At 37.1% G+C, this 14,513-nt stretch overlaps 1 protein-coding gene across 9 annotated transcripts in view; it reads right to left on the reverse strand.

The window, feature by feature from the left end:
• LOC139977051 (uncharacterized) overlaps positions 1-14,513 on the reverse strand; it is a 150,335-nt gene that overhangs the window by 91,330 nt on the left and 44,492 nt on the right. For 6 of the 9 annotated variants that reach the window (XM_071986064.1, XM_071986057.1, XM_071986072.1 and 3 more), the window contains exons 15-20: positions 11,352-11,681; positions 10,295-10,633; positions 8,611-8,931; positions 6,880-7,203; positions 5,004-5,327; positions 1,477-1,800 (exon numbers count right to left, since the gene is read on the reverse strand). In XM_071986064.1, coding sequence (XP_071842165.1) covers positions 1,477-1,800; positions 5,004-5,327; positions 6,880-7,203; positions 8,611-8,931; positions 10,295-10,633; positions 11,352-11,681 — 1,962 coding nt within the window. The remainder of the gene's footprint in view (positions 1-1,476; positions 1,801-5,003; positions 5,328-6,879; positions 7,204-8,610; positions 8,932-10,294; positions 10,634-11,351; positions 11,682-14,513) is intronic. The other 3 variants (XM_071986037.1, XM_071986089.1, XM_071986097.1) reach the window with 3 other exon arrangements.

Genomic DNA, 14,513 nt, shown 5'->3' on the forward strand with positions numbered 1-14,513 from the left:
ACAACTCTTCTTTTATGTAAATTTCCCCATTGAGAGCAATCACAAGATACAGAAGTGAGACAGATTGTTCATGTACTATAACAACTCCTCTGTTATGTGGATTTCACCCATTAAGATGAATCTCAAGATACAATTTGATAAATGTTTAGGAAAAACGTTACCATTTGGTAGCTACTACTCAAACAACTACTATGTGGATGAGGAAATGTGAAACAAATTAAACATTTGTTTCTAAATGTCAGTACTCAGTGGACAGCATTCTCTATTCAAATAAATCTATTTCATTACTAGCCACTTTGTTTCAGCAAACTGGTCCCTTATCTGAGATAACAATAGCCCTTAAATATTGCTTCATGTGTTTGAAGTCAAAAGCGAGAATAAAAATTTAACAAAAATATGATTGATTGGTGTAGGCTTGCCACATACAGCTGAGGACACTATAAGAAAAGCTAATGTTGGGAATGAAAAATGTAGTTACTGCTGTTTCTGAGAGAGAGTCCCTGAAGAAATTGCTGTTGTATCAACACCGACAGCAGAATAACAAAGCATGATGAACTAATGTGACAAATGCTCTGTATATTGCAAACCACAGCAGAGACCATTTATGCTTCCAAATGTAACATTTATTAATGGCACCACAGTTTTATCTGTGTTAAAGTGTAAAACAGAAATGTCACCAAAGCACAGACCAACTGGATCTCCTGATGGCCAATGGAGATTGCTTATGAGAAGTGCTGAAAACTTTCAATTCTTTTTTTGATAAAACCAATATCCCGACAGCAGTTTGTATCACAAAGATTTGTTTCTAAATTTGGTAATATTCTTTAAAATGCAGTTAGCAAACAGCAGAGTGCATGTAGTCATCATGCCCATTGAACTGAATAAGCCTATGTCTTTTCATTATCTTTTATAATGTTTCAAATAATAATAACTACAGAGAACATGGACAGCTAAATTAATTTATAATCAGGCTTCAAGAATAAATGAATTTATTATAGTAAACGTAAAGCCTCAAGTATAGCTACAAACAGCTACCCTGATGATACTGCACTGTGATCCACTTCCTGAACTATAAAGGGAGGGTTTTAGCCAATCAAAATAGATTTATACATTCAATTATCTGTACCTTGAGTGAGGGACAGGATAATGAAATGGGCCTTTCAGCTATCAGTTTGGAATACATTTCTCTTCAATATAAGTCTTGACATTGTCTACCAGCAATATCACTTTGTGATCTCTCTTCTCTGTTATGCCCATATTATCAAGTAATCAAGTGTTGCATGAACAGAGTTGACAGAGACCAGGAGGTAAATTGCAAACACATGAAAGAATAAAATTAAGGCATGACAAAGGACCATAACATTTACTGTGCAGTGTACTACCTGAGTTAACATTAATGTTTATCATAGGATATTGTTAAAGAATGATGAAAAAGCATTTAATAGATCCGACTGCTTCACTTGAAGATAAGCTCACCTGCTGAAGGTAGTACAGTACTACAAACTACACCTGCATCTTCACCATGACCACAATTGTCTATTGCTGAGTGTCCGCAGCTTAAAAGGTTGCTTTCACCACCGGTGCATTCTACGTCGTCCATGTGAATTTCCCCAGAGCCTTCACCAAATGAAGCACTACCTGGAGCTGAAATGACTCCTGGGAATCCCAACTGACGACATACCACTGCAGCATCGCTGATGTCCCAGAAGTCATCACACACTGTGCCCCACTCTCCGTTACGATAAATCTCAACCCTACCAGCTGTTTCGTTTCCTCCACTGAGACGAACTGCCCCTTCATCTGAATTGGAAAGCAAAATGTCTAGTAAACACTATTAACTTTCAAAGGATGAAGAAAGATTGTACAAGTTTAATGACAACTCTTCTTTTATGTAAATTTCCCCATTGAGAGCAATCACAAGATACAGAAGCGAGACAGATTGTTCATGTACTATAACAACTCCTCTGTTATGTGGATTTCACCCATTAAGATGAATCTCAAGATACAATTTGATAAATGTTTAGGAAAAACGTTACCATTTGGTAGCTACTACTCAAACAACTACTATGTGGATGAGGAAATGTAAAACAAATTAAACATTTGTTTCTAAATGTCAGTACTCAGTGGACAGCATTCTCTATTCAAATAAATATATTTCATTACTAGCCACTTTGTTTCAGCAAACTGGTCCCTTATCTGAGATAACAATAGCCCTTAAATATTGCTTCATGTGTTTGAAGTCAAAAGCGAGAATAAAAATTTAACAAAAATATGATTGATTGGTGTAGGCTTGCCACATACATCTGAGGACACTATAAGAAAAGCTAATGTCGGGAATGAAAAATGTAGTTACTGCTGTTTCTGAGAGAGAGTCCCTGAAGAAATTGCTGTTGTATCAACACCGACAGCAGAATAACAAAGCATGATGATCTAATGTGACAATGCTCTGTATATTGCAAACCACAGCAAAGACCATTTATGCTTCCAAATGTAACATTTATTAATGGCACCACAGTTTTATCTGTGTTAAAGTGTAAAACAGAAATGTCACCAAAGCACAGACCAACTGGATCTCCTGATGGCCAATGGAGATTGCTTATGAGAAGTGCTGAAAACTTTCAATTCTTTTCTTGATAAAACCAATATCCCGACTAGTGTTCGACCGATTGTATGACAATCGGTTTTACCGATAACCGATTATTTCCTGTGACAATTGGCCGATTGCCGATTACCGATTATTTCAAAATTTTCGTGGAACTGGCCTAATGTATGATTTAGTGTTATGCATGATTACCAACTTCTAAGAACACTGTAATACACACATAGGGCGATGTACGATTATAACGAGGCGTCGCAATATTGCAATCCCGCCACAACACAGTACTGTACAGACTACAGAAGGGGGAAAATAGTAGCCATTAGCTACGAAATGAAAAGCAAAAAAGTTAGGGACAGGTTTTACAACTGCTATTAAAACCATTATCAGTGTTGCAACTCCAACGTAAATAAAGTAAAAAGTATATCGCACGTCAATAAAACATTCGTTTTTTCGTTAGCTGATATCGAAATATATAATCTGATATGAAAAAAAATGTGTAGGCCTAAGAGTAAGTTGGCCTGACGTTTCGATCCTAGTAGGATCGAAATGTAACGCCACATTATTTGTAACATATTCTTACACAGGCTCTTTAGTGGATAAGCAGTTTGCTAACAGTTTTATTTTATTATGAAAAATAAAACATTCCCGAACGTTTGTTTCAAGTTTTCAATGACTACCATCTGCGCGGTAAAACTTCCGATCGAACGAACGTTGTTTCAAACGATCATACACAGTAAGTCAATGGCGCTTCTCCATTGACTTAACTACATGTGGGAGAAATCACACACTAAAGTCCCATTGACTTTGTCGCGGCGTGTCACTGGAAATCAGACTTGCTTTTAGTCGGTTGCGGTAAGGAGTTTAGTTACTGTTAGCACGTATGGGGCATAGGAAAAAAGTTCATCGGGTTTTTCGTAAAAATATGCGTAAGAACGTTTGCCTAATCACAAAATACTGTTTTGCAGTTTAACTTCTGAGGAATGTCGCCAAACGTGTTTATGGATATTTAGGTGTATTTGGAGCCTTGATTTCATCATTTTATGCCATTTGTAAAATCTTGGGCGCATTTTCAAACTTAACAGTTCTGAAGCTCAACCGTTCTTCAGCCAGACTAGCCTAATGTACGTAGTTCTCACAATGAACAAAGCCTAATATTATTGTTTTCACTTTCCAGTTTTCACCTACGGTGAAACGGCCAAGGTGGTTAAAAAGTATACTTATTTGATGATTATATTTAGTATAGACAATTTTTCTTTCTTATCAATCGTTTAACATGATGACAGGTGGTTTTGTTAGATGCAACAAGCGAAGTAAAAAAATACGTCGTTCCCCTAAGCTTATCGCGGGAATACTGTGTGATGTTACGCGGGTATACTGCATGATGTTAACTGCCAAAACTGGATAGTGTATCGAACAGCATTTGTACAAACTCGCGCGAGGGACTTACGATACCGTTACACGGTAGATTAGCGCACCTTCCCCGGCTATGAATAGCATCGAATTGAATGATCAAAAATTTTTCTCCCTGTGTGGTTGTGGTGTATCAAAAGCGCGGAAAATACAATCCTTTATGTGGAACGTAATAATCGGTTCCAACTAATCGGTAGCGCAATGGATTTTGCCGATGCCGATTATTTACCGATTGTCTGATAATCGGCCCGATGCCGATTGTCTAACCGATTATCGGTCGAACACTAATCCCGACAGCAGTTTGTATCACAAAGATTTGTTTCTAAATTTGGTAATATTCTTTAAAATGCAGTTAGCAAACAGCAGAGTGCATGTAGTCATCATGCCCATTGAACTGAATAAGCCTATGTCTTTTCATTATCTTTTATAATGTTTCAAATAATAATAACTACAGAGAACATGGACAGCTAAATTAATTTATAATCAGGCTTCAAGAATAAATGAATTTATTATAGTAAACGTAAAGCCTCAAGTATAGCTACAAACAGCTACCCTGATGATACTGCACTGTGATCCACTTCCTGAACTATAAAGGGAGGGTTTTAGCCAATCAAAATAGATTTATACATTCAATTATCTGTACCTTGAGTGAGGGACAGGATAATGAAATGGGCCTTTCAGCTATCAGTGTGGAATACTTTTCTCTTCAATATAAGTCTTTACATTGTCTACCAGCAATATCACTTTGTGATCTCTCTTCTCTGTTATGCCCATATTATCAAGTAATCAAGTGTTGCATGAACAGAGTTGACAGAGACCAGGAGGTAAATTGCAAACACATGAAAGAATAAAGATTAAGGCATGACAAATGACCATAACATTTACTGTGCAGTGTACTACCTGAGTTAACATTAATGTTTATCATAGGATATTGTTAAAGAATGATGAAAAAGCATTTAATAGATCCGACTGCTTCACTTGAAGATAAGCTCACCTGCTGAAGGTAGTACAGTACTACAAACTACACCTGCATCTTCACCATGACCACAATTGTCTATTGCTGAGTGTCCGCAGCTTAAAAGGTTGCTTTCACCACCGGTGCATTCTACGTCGTCCATGTGAATTTCCCCAGAGCCTTCACCAAATGAAGCACTACCTGGAGCTGAAATGACTCCTGGGAATCCCAACTGACGACATACCACTGCAGCATCGCTGATGTCCCAGAAGTCATCACACACTGTGCCCCACTCTCCGTTACGATAAATCTCAACCCTACCAGCTGTTTCGTTTCCTCCACTGAGACGAACTGCCCCTTCATCTGAATTGGAAAGCAAAATGTCTAGTAAACACTATTAACTTTCAAAGGATGAAGAAAGATTGTACAAGTTTAATGACAACTCTTCTTTTATGTAAATTTCCCCATTGAGAGCAATCACAAGATACAGAAGTGAGACAGATTGTTCATGTACTATAACAACTCCTCTGTTATGTGGATTTCACCCATTAAGATGAATCTCAAGATACAATTTGATAAATGTTTAGGAAAAACGTTACCATTTGGTAGCTACTACTCAAACAACTACTATGTGGATGAGGAAATGTGAAACAAATTAAACATTTGTTTCTAAATGTCAGTACTCAGTGGACAGCATTCTCTATTCAAATAAATCTATTTCATTACTAGCCACTTTGTTTCAGCAAACTGGTCCCTTATCTGAGATAACAATAGCCCTTAAATATTGCTTCATGTGTTTGAAGTCAAAAGCGAGAATAAAAATTTAACAAAAATATGATTGATTGGTGTAGGCTTGCCACATACAGCTGAGGACACTATAAGAAAAGCTAATGTTGGGAATGAAAAATGTAGTTACTGCTGTTTCTGAGAGAGAGTCCCTGAAGAAATTGCTGTTGTATCAACACCGACAGCAGAATAACAAAGCATGATGAACTAATGTGACAAATGCTCTGTATATTGCAAACCACAGCAGAGACCATTTATGCTTCCAAATGTAACATTTATTAATGGCACCACAGTTTTATCTGTGTTAAAGTGTAAAACAGAAATGTCACCAAAGCACAGACCAACTGGATCTCCTGATGGCCAATGGAGATTGCTTATGAGAAGTGCTGAAAACTTTCAATTCTTTTTTTGATAAAACCAATATCCCGACAGCAGTTTGTATCACAAAGATTTGTTTCTAAATTTGGTAATATTCTTTAAAATGCAGTTAGCAAACAGCAGAGTGCATGTAGTCATCATGCCCATTGAACTGAATAAGCCTATGTCTTTTCATTATCTTTTATAATGTTTCAAATAATAATAACTACAGAGAACATGGACAGCTAAATTAATTTATAATCAGGCTTCAAGAATAAATGAATTTATTATAGTAAACGTAAAGCCTCAAGTATAGCTACAAACAGCTACCCTGATGATACTGCACTGTGATCCACTTCCTGAACTATAAAGGGAGGGTTTTAGCCAATCAAAATAGATTTATACATTCAATTATCTGTACCTTGAGTGAGGGACAGGATAATGAAATGGGCCTTTCAGCTATCAGTTTGGAATACATTTCTCTTCAATATAAGTCTTGACATTGTCTACCAGCAATATCACTTTGTGATCTCTCTTCTCTGTTATGCCCATATTATCAAGTAATCAAGTGTTGCATGAACAGAGTTGACAGAGACCAGGAGGTAAATTGCAAACACATGAAAGAATAAAGATTAAGGCATGACAAAGGACCATAACATTTACTGTGCAGTGTACTACCTGAGTTAACATTAATGTTTATCATAGGATATTGTTAAAGAATGATGAAAAAGCATTTAATAGATCCGACTGCTTCACTTGAAGATAAGCTCACCTGCTGAAGGTAGTACAGTACTACAAACTACACCTGCATCTTCACCATGACCACAATTGTCTATTGCTGAGTGTCCGCAGCTTAAAAGGTTGCTTTCACCACCGGTGCATTCTACGTCGTCCATGTGAATTTCCCCAGAGCCTTCACCAAATGAAGCACTACCTGGAGCTGAAATGACTCCTGGGAATCCCAACTGACGACATACCACTGCAGCATCGCTGATGTCCCAGAAGTCATCACACACTGTGCCCCACTCTCCGTTACGATAAATCTCAACCCTACCAGCTGTTTCGTTTCCTCCACTGAGACGAACTGCCCCTTCATCTGAATTGGAAAGCAAAATGTCTAGTAAACACTATTAACTTTCAAAGGATGAAGAAAGATTGTACAAGTTTAATGACAACTCTTCTTTTATGTAAATTTCCCCATTGAGAGCAATCACAAGATACAGAAGCGAGACAGATTGTTCATGTACTATAACAACTCCTCTGTTATGTGGATTTCACCCATTAAGATGAATCTCAAGATACAATTTGATAAATGTTTAGGAAAAACGTTACCATTTGGTAGCTACTACTCAAACAACTACTATGTGGATGAGGAAATGTAAAACAAATTAAACATTTGTTTCTAAATGTCAGTACTCAGTGGACAGCATTCTCTATTCAAATAAATCTATTTCATTACTAGCCACTTTGTTTCAGCAAACTGGTCCCTTATCTGAGATAACAATAGCCCTTAAATATTGCTTCATGTGTTTGAAGTCAAAAGCGAGAATAAAAATTTAACAAAAATATGATTGATTGGTGTAGGCTTGCCACATACATCTGAGGACACTATAAGAAAAGCTAATGTCGGGAATGAAAAATGTAGTTACTGCTGTTTCTGAGAGAGAGTCCCTGAAGAAATTGCTGTTGTATCAACACCGACAGCAGAATAACAAAGCATGATGATCTAATGTGACAATGCTCTGTATATTGCAAACCACAGCAAAGACCATTTATGCTTCGAAATGTAACATTTATTAATGGCACCACAGTTTTATCTGTGTTAAAGTGTAAAACAGAAATGTCACCAAAGCACAGACCAACTGGATCTCCTGATGGCCAATGGAGATTGCTTATGAGAAGTGCTGAAAACTTTCAATTCTTTTTTTGATAAAACCAATATCCCGACAGCAATTTGTATCACAAAGATTTGTTTCTAAATTTGGTAATATTCTTTAAAATGCAGTTAGCAAACAGCAGAGTGCATGTAGTCATCATGCCCATTGAACTGAATAAGCCTATGTCTTTTCATTATCTTTTATAATGTTTCAAATAATAATAACTACAGAGAACATGGACAGCTAAATTAATTTCTAATCAGGCTTCAAGAATAAATGAATTTATTATAGTAAACGTAAAGCCTCAAGTAAAGCTACAAACAGCTACCCTAATGATACTGCACTGTGATCCACTTCCTGAACTATAAAGGGAGGGTTTTAGCCAATCAAAATAGATTTATACATTCAATTATCTGTACCTTGAGTGAGGGACAGGATAATGAAATGGGCCTTTCAGCTATCAGTGTGGAATACTTTAGAATAAAGATTAAGGCATGACAAAGGACCATAACATTTACTGTGCAGTGTACTACCTGAGTTAACATTAATGTTTATCATAGGATATTGTTAAAAGAGATGAAAAACCATTCAATAGATCCAATGGCTTCACTTGAAGATTAGCTCACCTCCAGGTAATACAGTGCTACAAACTACACCTGCATCTTCACCATGACCACAATTGTCTATTTCTGTGTGTCCGCAGCTTAAAAGGTTGCTTTCACCACCAGTGCATTCTACGTCGTCCATGTGAATTTCCCCAGAGCCTTCACCAAATGAAGCACCACCAGGAGCTGCAATCACTCCTGGGAATCCCAACTGACGACATACCACTGCAGCATCGCTGATGTCCCAGTAATCATCACACACTGTGCCCCACTCTCCGTTACGATAAATCTCAACTCGACCAGCTGTTTCGTTTCCTCCATTGAGACGAACTGTCCCTTCATCTGAATTGGAAAGCAAAATGTCTAGTAACCACTTTAACATTTTCAAAGGATGAAGAAAGATTGCACAAGTTTAATAACAAATCTTCTTTTATGTAAATTTCCCCCATTGAGAGGAATCTCAAGATACAGAAGCAAGACTGTATCATGTCTGTACAAGACTGTTGTTAATGTACTGTCACAACTCCTCTGTTATGTGGATTTCCCCCATTAAGATGAATCTCAAGATACAGTTTGATAAATGTTTAGGAAAAACGTTACCATTTAGTAGCTAATACTCAAACAACTACTATGTGGATGATGAAATGTAAAACAAATAAAACATTTGTTTCTACATGTCAGTACTCAGTGGACAGCATTCTCTATTCAAATAAATATATTTCTTTACTAGCCACCCTGTTTCAGCAAACTGGTCCCTTATCTGAGATAACAATAGCCCTTACATATTGCTTCATGTGTTTGCACACAAAAAAAGGCTAATGTAGGGAATGAAAAATGGACATGTATGTAGTTACTGCTGTTACTATGAGAGCGTCCCTTAAGAAATTGCTGTTGTATCAACACCGACAGCAGAATAACAAAGCATGATGAACAAATGTGACAAATGCTCTGTATATTGCAAACCACAGCAGAGAACATTTATGCTTGGAAATGTAACATTTATCAATGGCACCACAGTTTTACCTGTGTTAGGGTGTAAAACAGAAATGTCACCACAGCAGAGACCAACTGGAACTCCTGATGGCCAATGGAGATTGCGGATGTGAAGTGCTGAAAACTTTCAATTCTTTTTTTGATATAAACCATATCCTGACAGCAGTTTGTATCACAAAGATTTGTTTCTAAATTTGGTAATATTCTTTTAAAATGCAATTAGCAAACAGCAGAGTGCATGTTGTCATCATGCCCATTGAACTGAATGTCCTATGTCTTTTTCATTATCTTTTATAATGTTTCAAATACAAATAACTACAGAGAACATTGACAGCTAAGTAAATTTCTAATCAGGCTTCAAGAATAAATGAATTATCATAAAGCCTCAAGTAAAGCTACAAACAGCTACCCTGATGATACCACACTGCGATCCACTTCCTGAACTATAAAGGGAGGGTTTTAGCCAATCAAAATAGATTTATACATTCTTAATTCTCAATTAACAAATAATCAAGATTTGCATGAACAGAGTTGACAGAAACCAGGAGGTAAATGCTAATTGAAAGAATGATTGAGGCATGATGAATGACCATAGCACTTACTGTTCAGTGTACTGCCTGAGTTAACATTAATCTTTATTAAATGAAACTGTTAAAAGAAAGTTGAAAAACCATTCAATAGATCCAATGGCTTCACTTGAAGATTAGCTCACCTGCTGGAGGTGTAGGAGATGCAGGTAGTACAGTACTACAAACTACACCTGCATCTTCACCATGACCACAATTGTCTATTTCTATGTGTCCGCAGCTTAAAAGGTTGCTTTCACCACCGGTGCATTCTACGTCGTCCATGTGAATCTCCCCAGAGCCTTCACCAAATGTAGCACTACCAGGAGCTGAAATCACTTCTGGGAATCCCAACTGACGACATACCACTGCAGCATCGTTGATGTCCCAGAAGTCATCACACACCGTACCCCACTCTCCGTTACGATAAATCTCAACTCGACCAGCTGTTTCGTTTCCTCCATTGAGACGAACTGCCCCTTCATCTGAATCGGAAAGCAAAATGTCTAGTAACCACTTTTAACTTTTCAAGGATCCAGAAAGATTGTACAGAAAGTTAAGTAACAACTCTTCTTTTATAAAAATATCCCCCATTTAGAGGAATCTCAAGATACAGAAGCGAGACAGATTGTTCATGTACTATAACAACTTATGTGGATTTCTCCCATTAAGATGAATCTCAATATACAATTTGATAAATGTTTAGCTAAAACGTTACCATTTGGTAGCTACTACTGACACAACTACTTTGTGAATGATGAAGTGCAAAACAAAGAAACATTTCTTTTCAATTATCAGTACTGAGTGGAGAGCATTTTCTATTCAAATTAATCTATTTCTGTACTAGCCACTCTGTTTCAGCAAACTGGTCCATTATCTGAGATAACAAATAGCCCTTAAATATTGCTTGTTGTGTTTGCAGACAAAAAGAAAAGAAAATTTAAACAATTTGATTGATTGATGTAGTGAATTGTAATGAAATGGGTCTCTCAGCTATCAATTTTTTTCTCTTCAATATAAGTCTTTACATTATCTACCAGTAATATCACTTTGAGATCTGTCTCTTCTATGTTATGCCAATATATTAGCTAATTAAAACTGGTTGTTAACATGAACTTAAAGGAACATGTTTGATTGAAGTTTTTAAACAATTCATTAACATTTAGGCCAGCAGGCCTTCATGTAGGAATGAAAAACCCATACCTGGCGTAGGTTTGTCTGAAGTGAATTGACAGATAACACCAGCATCTTCAAAATGACCACAATTGTCGATGCTAGTATAAGGACAGCTCAACAATTCAGTTTCTTCGCCACCGCATCCAACATCATCCAGATGGATTTCTCCGGTTCCCTCACCAAATGCTGCATTAGTACGATAATTTAAGGCCCCAGGGAATCCTAACTGATTGCATACTACATTAGCATCATCAATGCCCCATGCATCATCACAGACTGTGCCCCATTCTCCATTTAGGTAGATCTCAACACGTCCAGCTGTCTCATTACCTCCAGCAAGACGAATGGAACCTTCCTCTGTAGAGAAATGATGAACAATACATACAATCGCGTATAAACTCGTTGACAAACAAATTGCCACGTAAACACCTCATATAATCCCTGTACGAGTTTATACGCAGGAAATGCTATTGTGGTCAATGAATGTTTGAAACAGCCGTTTCTTAAATCGTAGTTTAAGACGTGATATTCACCTATCAGCGAAGAGGATGCAGGTAAAGTGTTTGCCGGCATATAACTTATAACTGTTTTTCCATTAACAGGTTTCTATTCAGTGTTTCTTTTCCCGACTTTTTGTTCAGTTGTAGAGGTTATGTTCCACAGAGTATAAGTTTACTCTGAATAGTTGGCAACATTTTGAAGAAATAATAAAGTATTACTACTAGTGTTTACACGGGTCCAAAAATCGGGAACCGGGTACCCGAGAGCCGTTACCCGTCGGGTATCCGGGTACCCGGAAAAAATTGTTTACACTCGTGTATCACGATTTTCAAGAAATTACATGTTGGATGCTATAATAAATGAATTGTGTTCTCTACTGACAATGTTTTCATGTTCAAATATGTACATGTAAGATAAGGTATAAAACCTTCCTCAATAATTCTATTTGCTTTTGTTTCTTTCATTAACTTGTTAATAACTTCATATAATTAACATCACTACTAACATCGCACTGCCGCCGCTGCTAATGCTTGCTCTCCACCTCTATCAGACCACATATCCAATTTAGCTCTTAAACAGTTGTTACTACTACTATCTATTACGCAGGCCCAGGGTTCGCATTAGCCGCCAGATCGCGCGATTCGCGCAACTTGATCGCATTTGGAATAAACGATCAGTAAAAAGCCACTTGCAATGATAATTTTTTAGTTAATCCGTCTATAATCCATAAACATCTCTTAAAATTCCTTGTCAGCCTTTCCTTCTATGAAATAAACGAACGAATAATTATTTCTTATCTAGTCAATGAGAAATATAGCTAAGCCTAACCATCTGTTTATTCGCTGAAATTGTGAAGCAGTTATAAGATATCCATGGAATACTTTCATTATTACTGTTACGTCGATCACATGGTTGCCTAACACCACACTAAATCAATGGGGGAAATCTAGCCTATACCGCTGAAATTGTGACGCAGTTATAAGATATCCATGGAATACTTTCGTTATTCGACCACATGGTAGCCTAACAACACACTAAGTCAATGGGGTAATCTAGCATAGCCATCTGTTTATTAGCTGAAATTGTGACGCAGTTATAAGATATCCATGGAATACTTTCGTTATTCGACCACATGGTAGCCTAACACCACACTAAGTCAATGGGAAATCTGCCTAACTATCGGTTTGCTAAAAAAATCATACTTTGCGTAGGATTCGGGTTATGAATTAGGAACCGGGTAGTATCGCGTCGGACGGGTACTTTCGTTATTGCTGTTATCTTCGACCACATGAATTGGTAGCCTAGCAACACACTAAGTCAATGGGAAATCTGCCTAACCGTCGGTTTGCAAAAACAAAACAAAAAAAATTGCACTTTGCGTAGGATTCGGGTAATAAATTAGGAACCGGGTAGTATCGTGTCGGGCGGGTACCCGGATAACCCGTGCAAACACTAATTACTATGCATTTCTTGTGTCAAATTTTTACATAATTTACCGTTGGTTCCAACAGAATGAAAAGAAAAGAAAACTTCCACCCAACAACTTTGAAGCAGGGCCGGTAAAAAACCAAACATGTTTCTCATCCGCGCCAGGGGCCTCCTTTTTCCTGATTCCCAAGTCTCTATTCAGATTACAAGAAATCTAAGCTATCCTTAAAAATTATTTTGTAAAGGTTGCCACATATTCCAAACCAGTATTAGCGCATGAAAAGAAGAAAAATGGCCGCCCGTTTTTTCAGATCTCAGTACGAGAAACATGTATTTTATTTGGATAGAACAACTTTCGTTAATGTGGATAAGTCAATATTTTCCTACCCTAGCTATATGTCGATTTCAAAAAACCTTTTTTGAAAATGGATTTTGAAGCTCAGTCAACAATTTAAGAAATGCTAACCGTTAAATACTGGCGTCAAACAATACATTTCGTATTTATTCCAATAAAGATCAACGAAGGATAAAAAAGCTGAGTAGAGCTTACTTAAAGAGAAATAGAAACTGCATGTACATGGTCATTTTAAGTATCCAAATACTATACAAAGAGATGGAGTTCACCGAAACACCCCTTTACCTTACCACCTGAAGAAAACCGTCTTTTATAAATTATGGTACCTTACAGTACTTTACATTTGATACAAAAGTTACTTCTACAACAGCTTCCCAAAATTTGTGTGTGTCGCAACAGGTTAAGTTTTAACCGCGCAGCACAGTACCATTAATAATTAATTTGCTTATTACACCAAAATTTACACTCGGTGTCCAGATGGCAAGAAATTGTACCATCATGTTCAATGTGTTGGCTCGTTCCCATGGTGCAATGAACTTGGGCAAGTTCGAATGTCGATGACCTACTTATGTTCCGTGACCAATGTTAATGAGAATTATGTGTGTTTTTCCACGTGTTATATATATATATATATATAGAAGTTTTACGTAAGCGGAGTGAATTGCGGGGCGGCTTGTTGATTGTGAGGAAGCACTTATCTAGGCATCAATATTTGTGAAAAATATCGTCAGGTTTTTCTTCAGAAAATATTTTTGACCAGTAATTGGAATCTCAAATGTATTAAGAAGTACTGGGTGTAAACCTTATCATTGCATTTTGGGGTAAGTCAGATCTTCAAGTGCAAAATATTGTTTTCATTTAAGGTTATCGTGGTTTTCTTGCGAGGTGTATATGGCGTATCTTTC

The sequence above is a fragment of the Apostichopus japonicus genome, chromosome 2 (genome assembly GCF_037975245.1).
Source record: "Apostichopus japonicus isolate 1M-3 chromosome 2, ASM3797524v1, whole genome shotgun sequence".
NCBI classification, from domain to species: Eukaryota; Metazoa; Echinodermata; class Holothuroidea; order Aspidochirotida; family Stichopodidae; genus Apostichopus; species Apostichopus japonicus.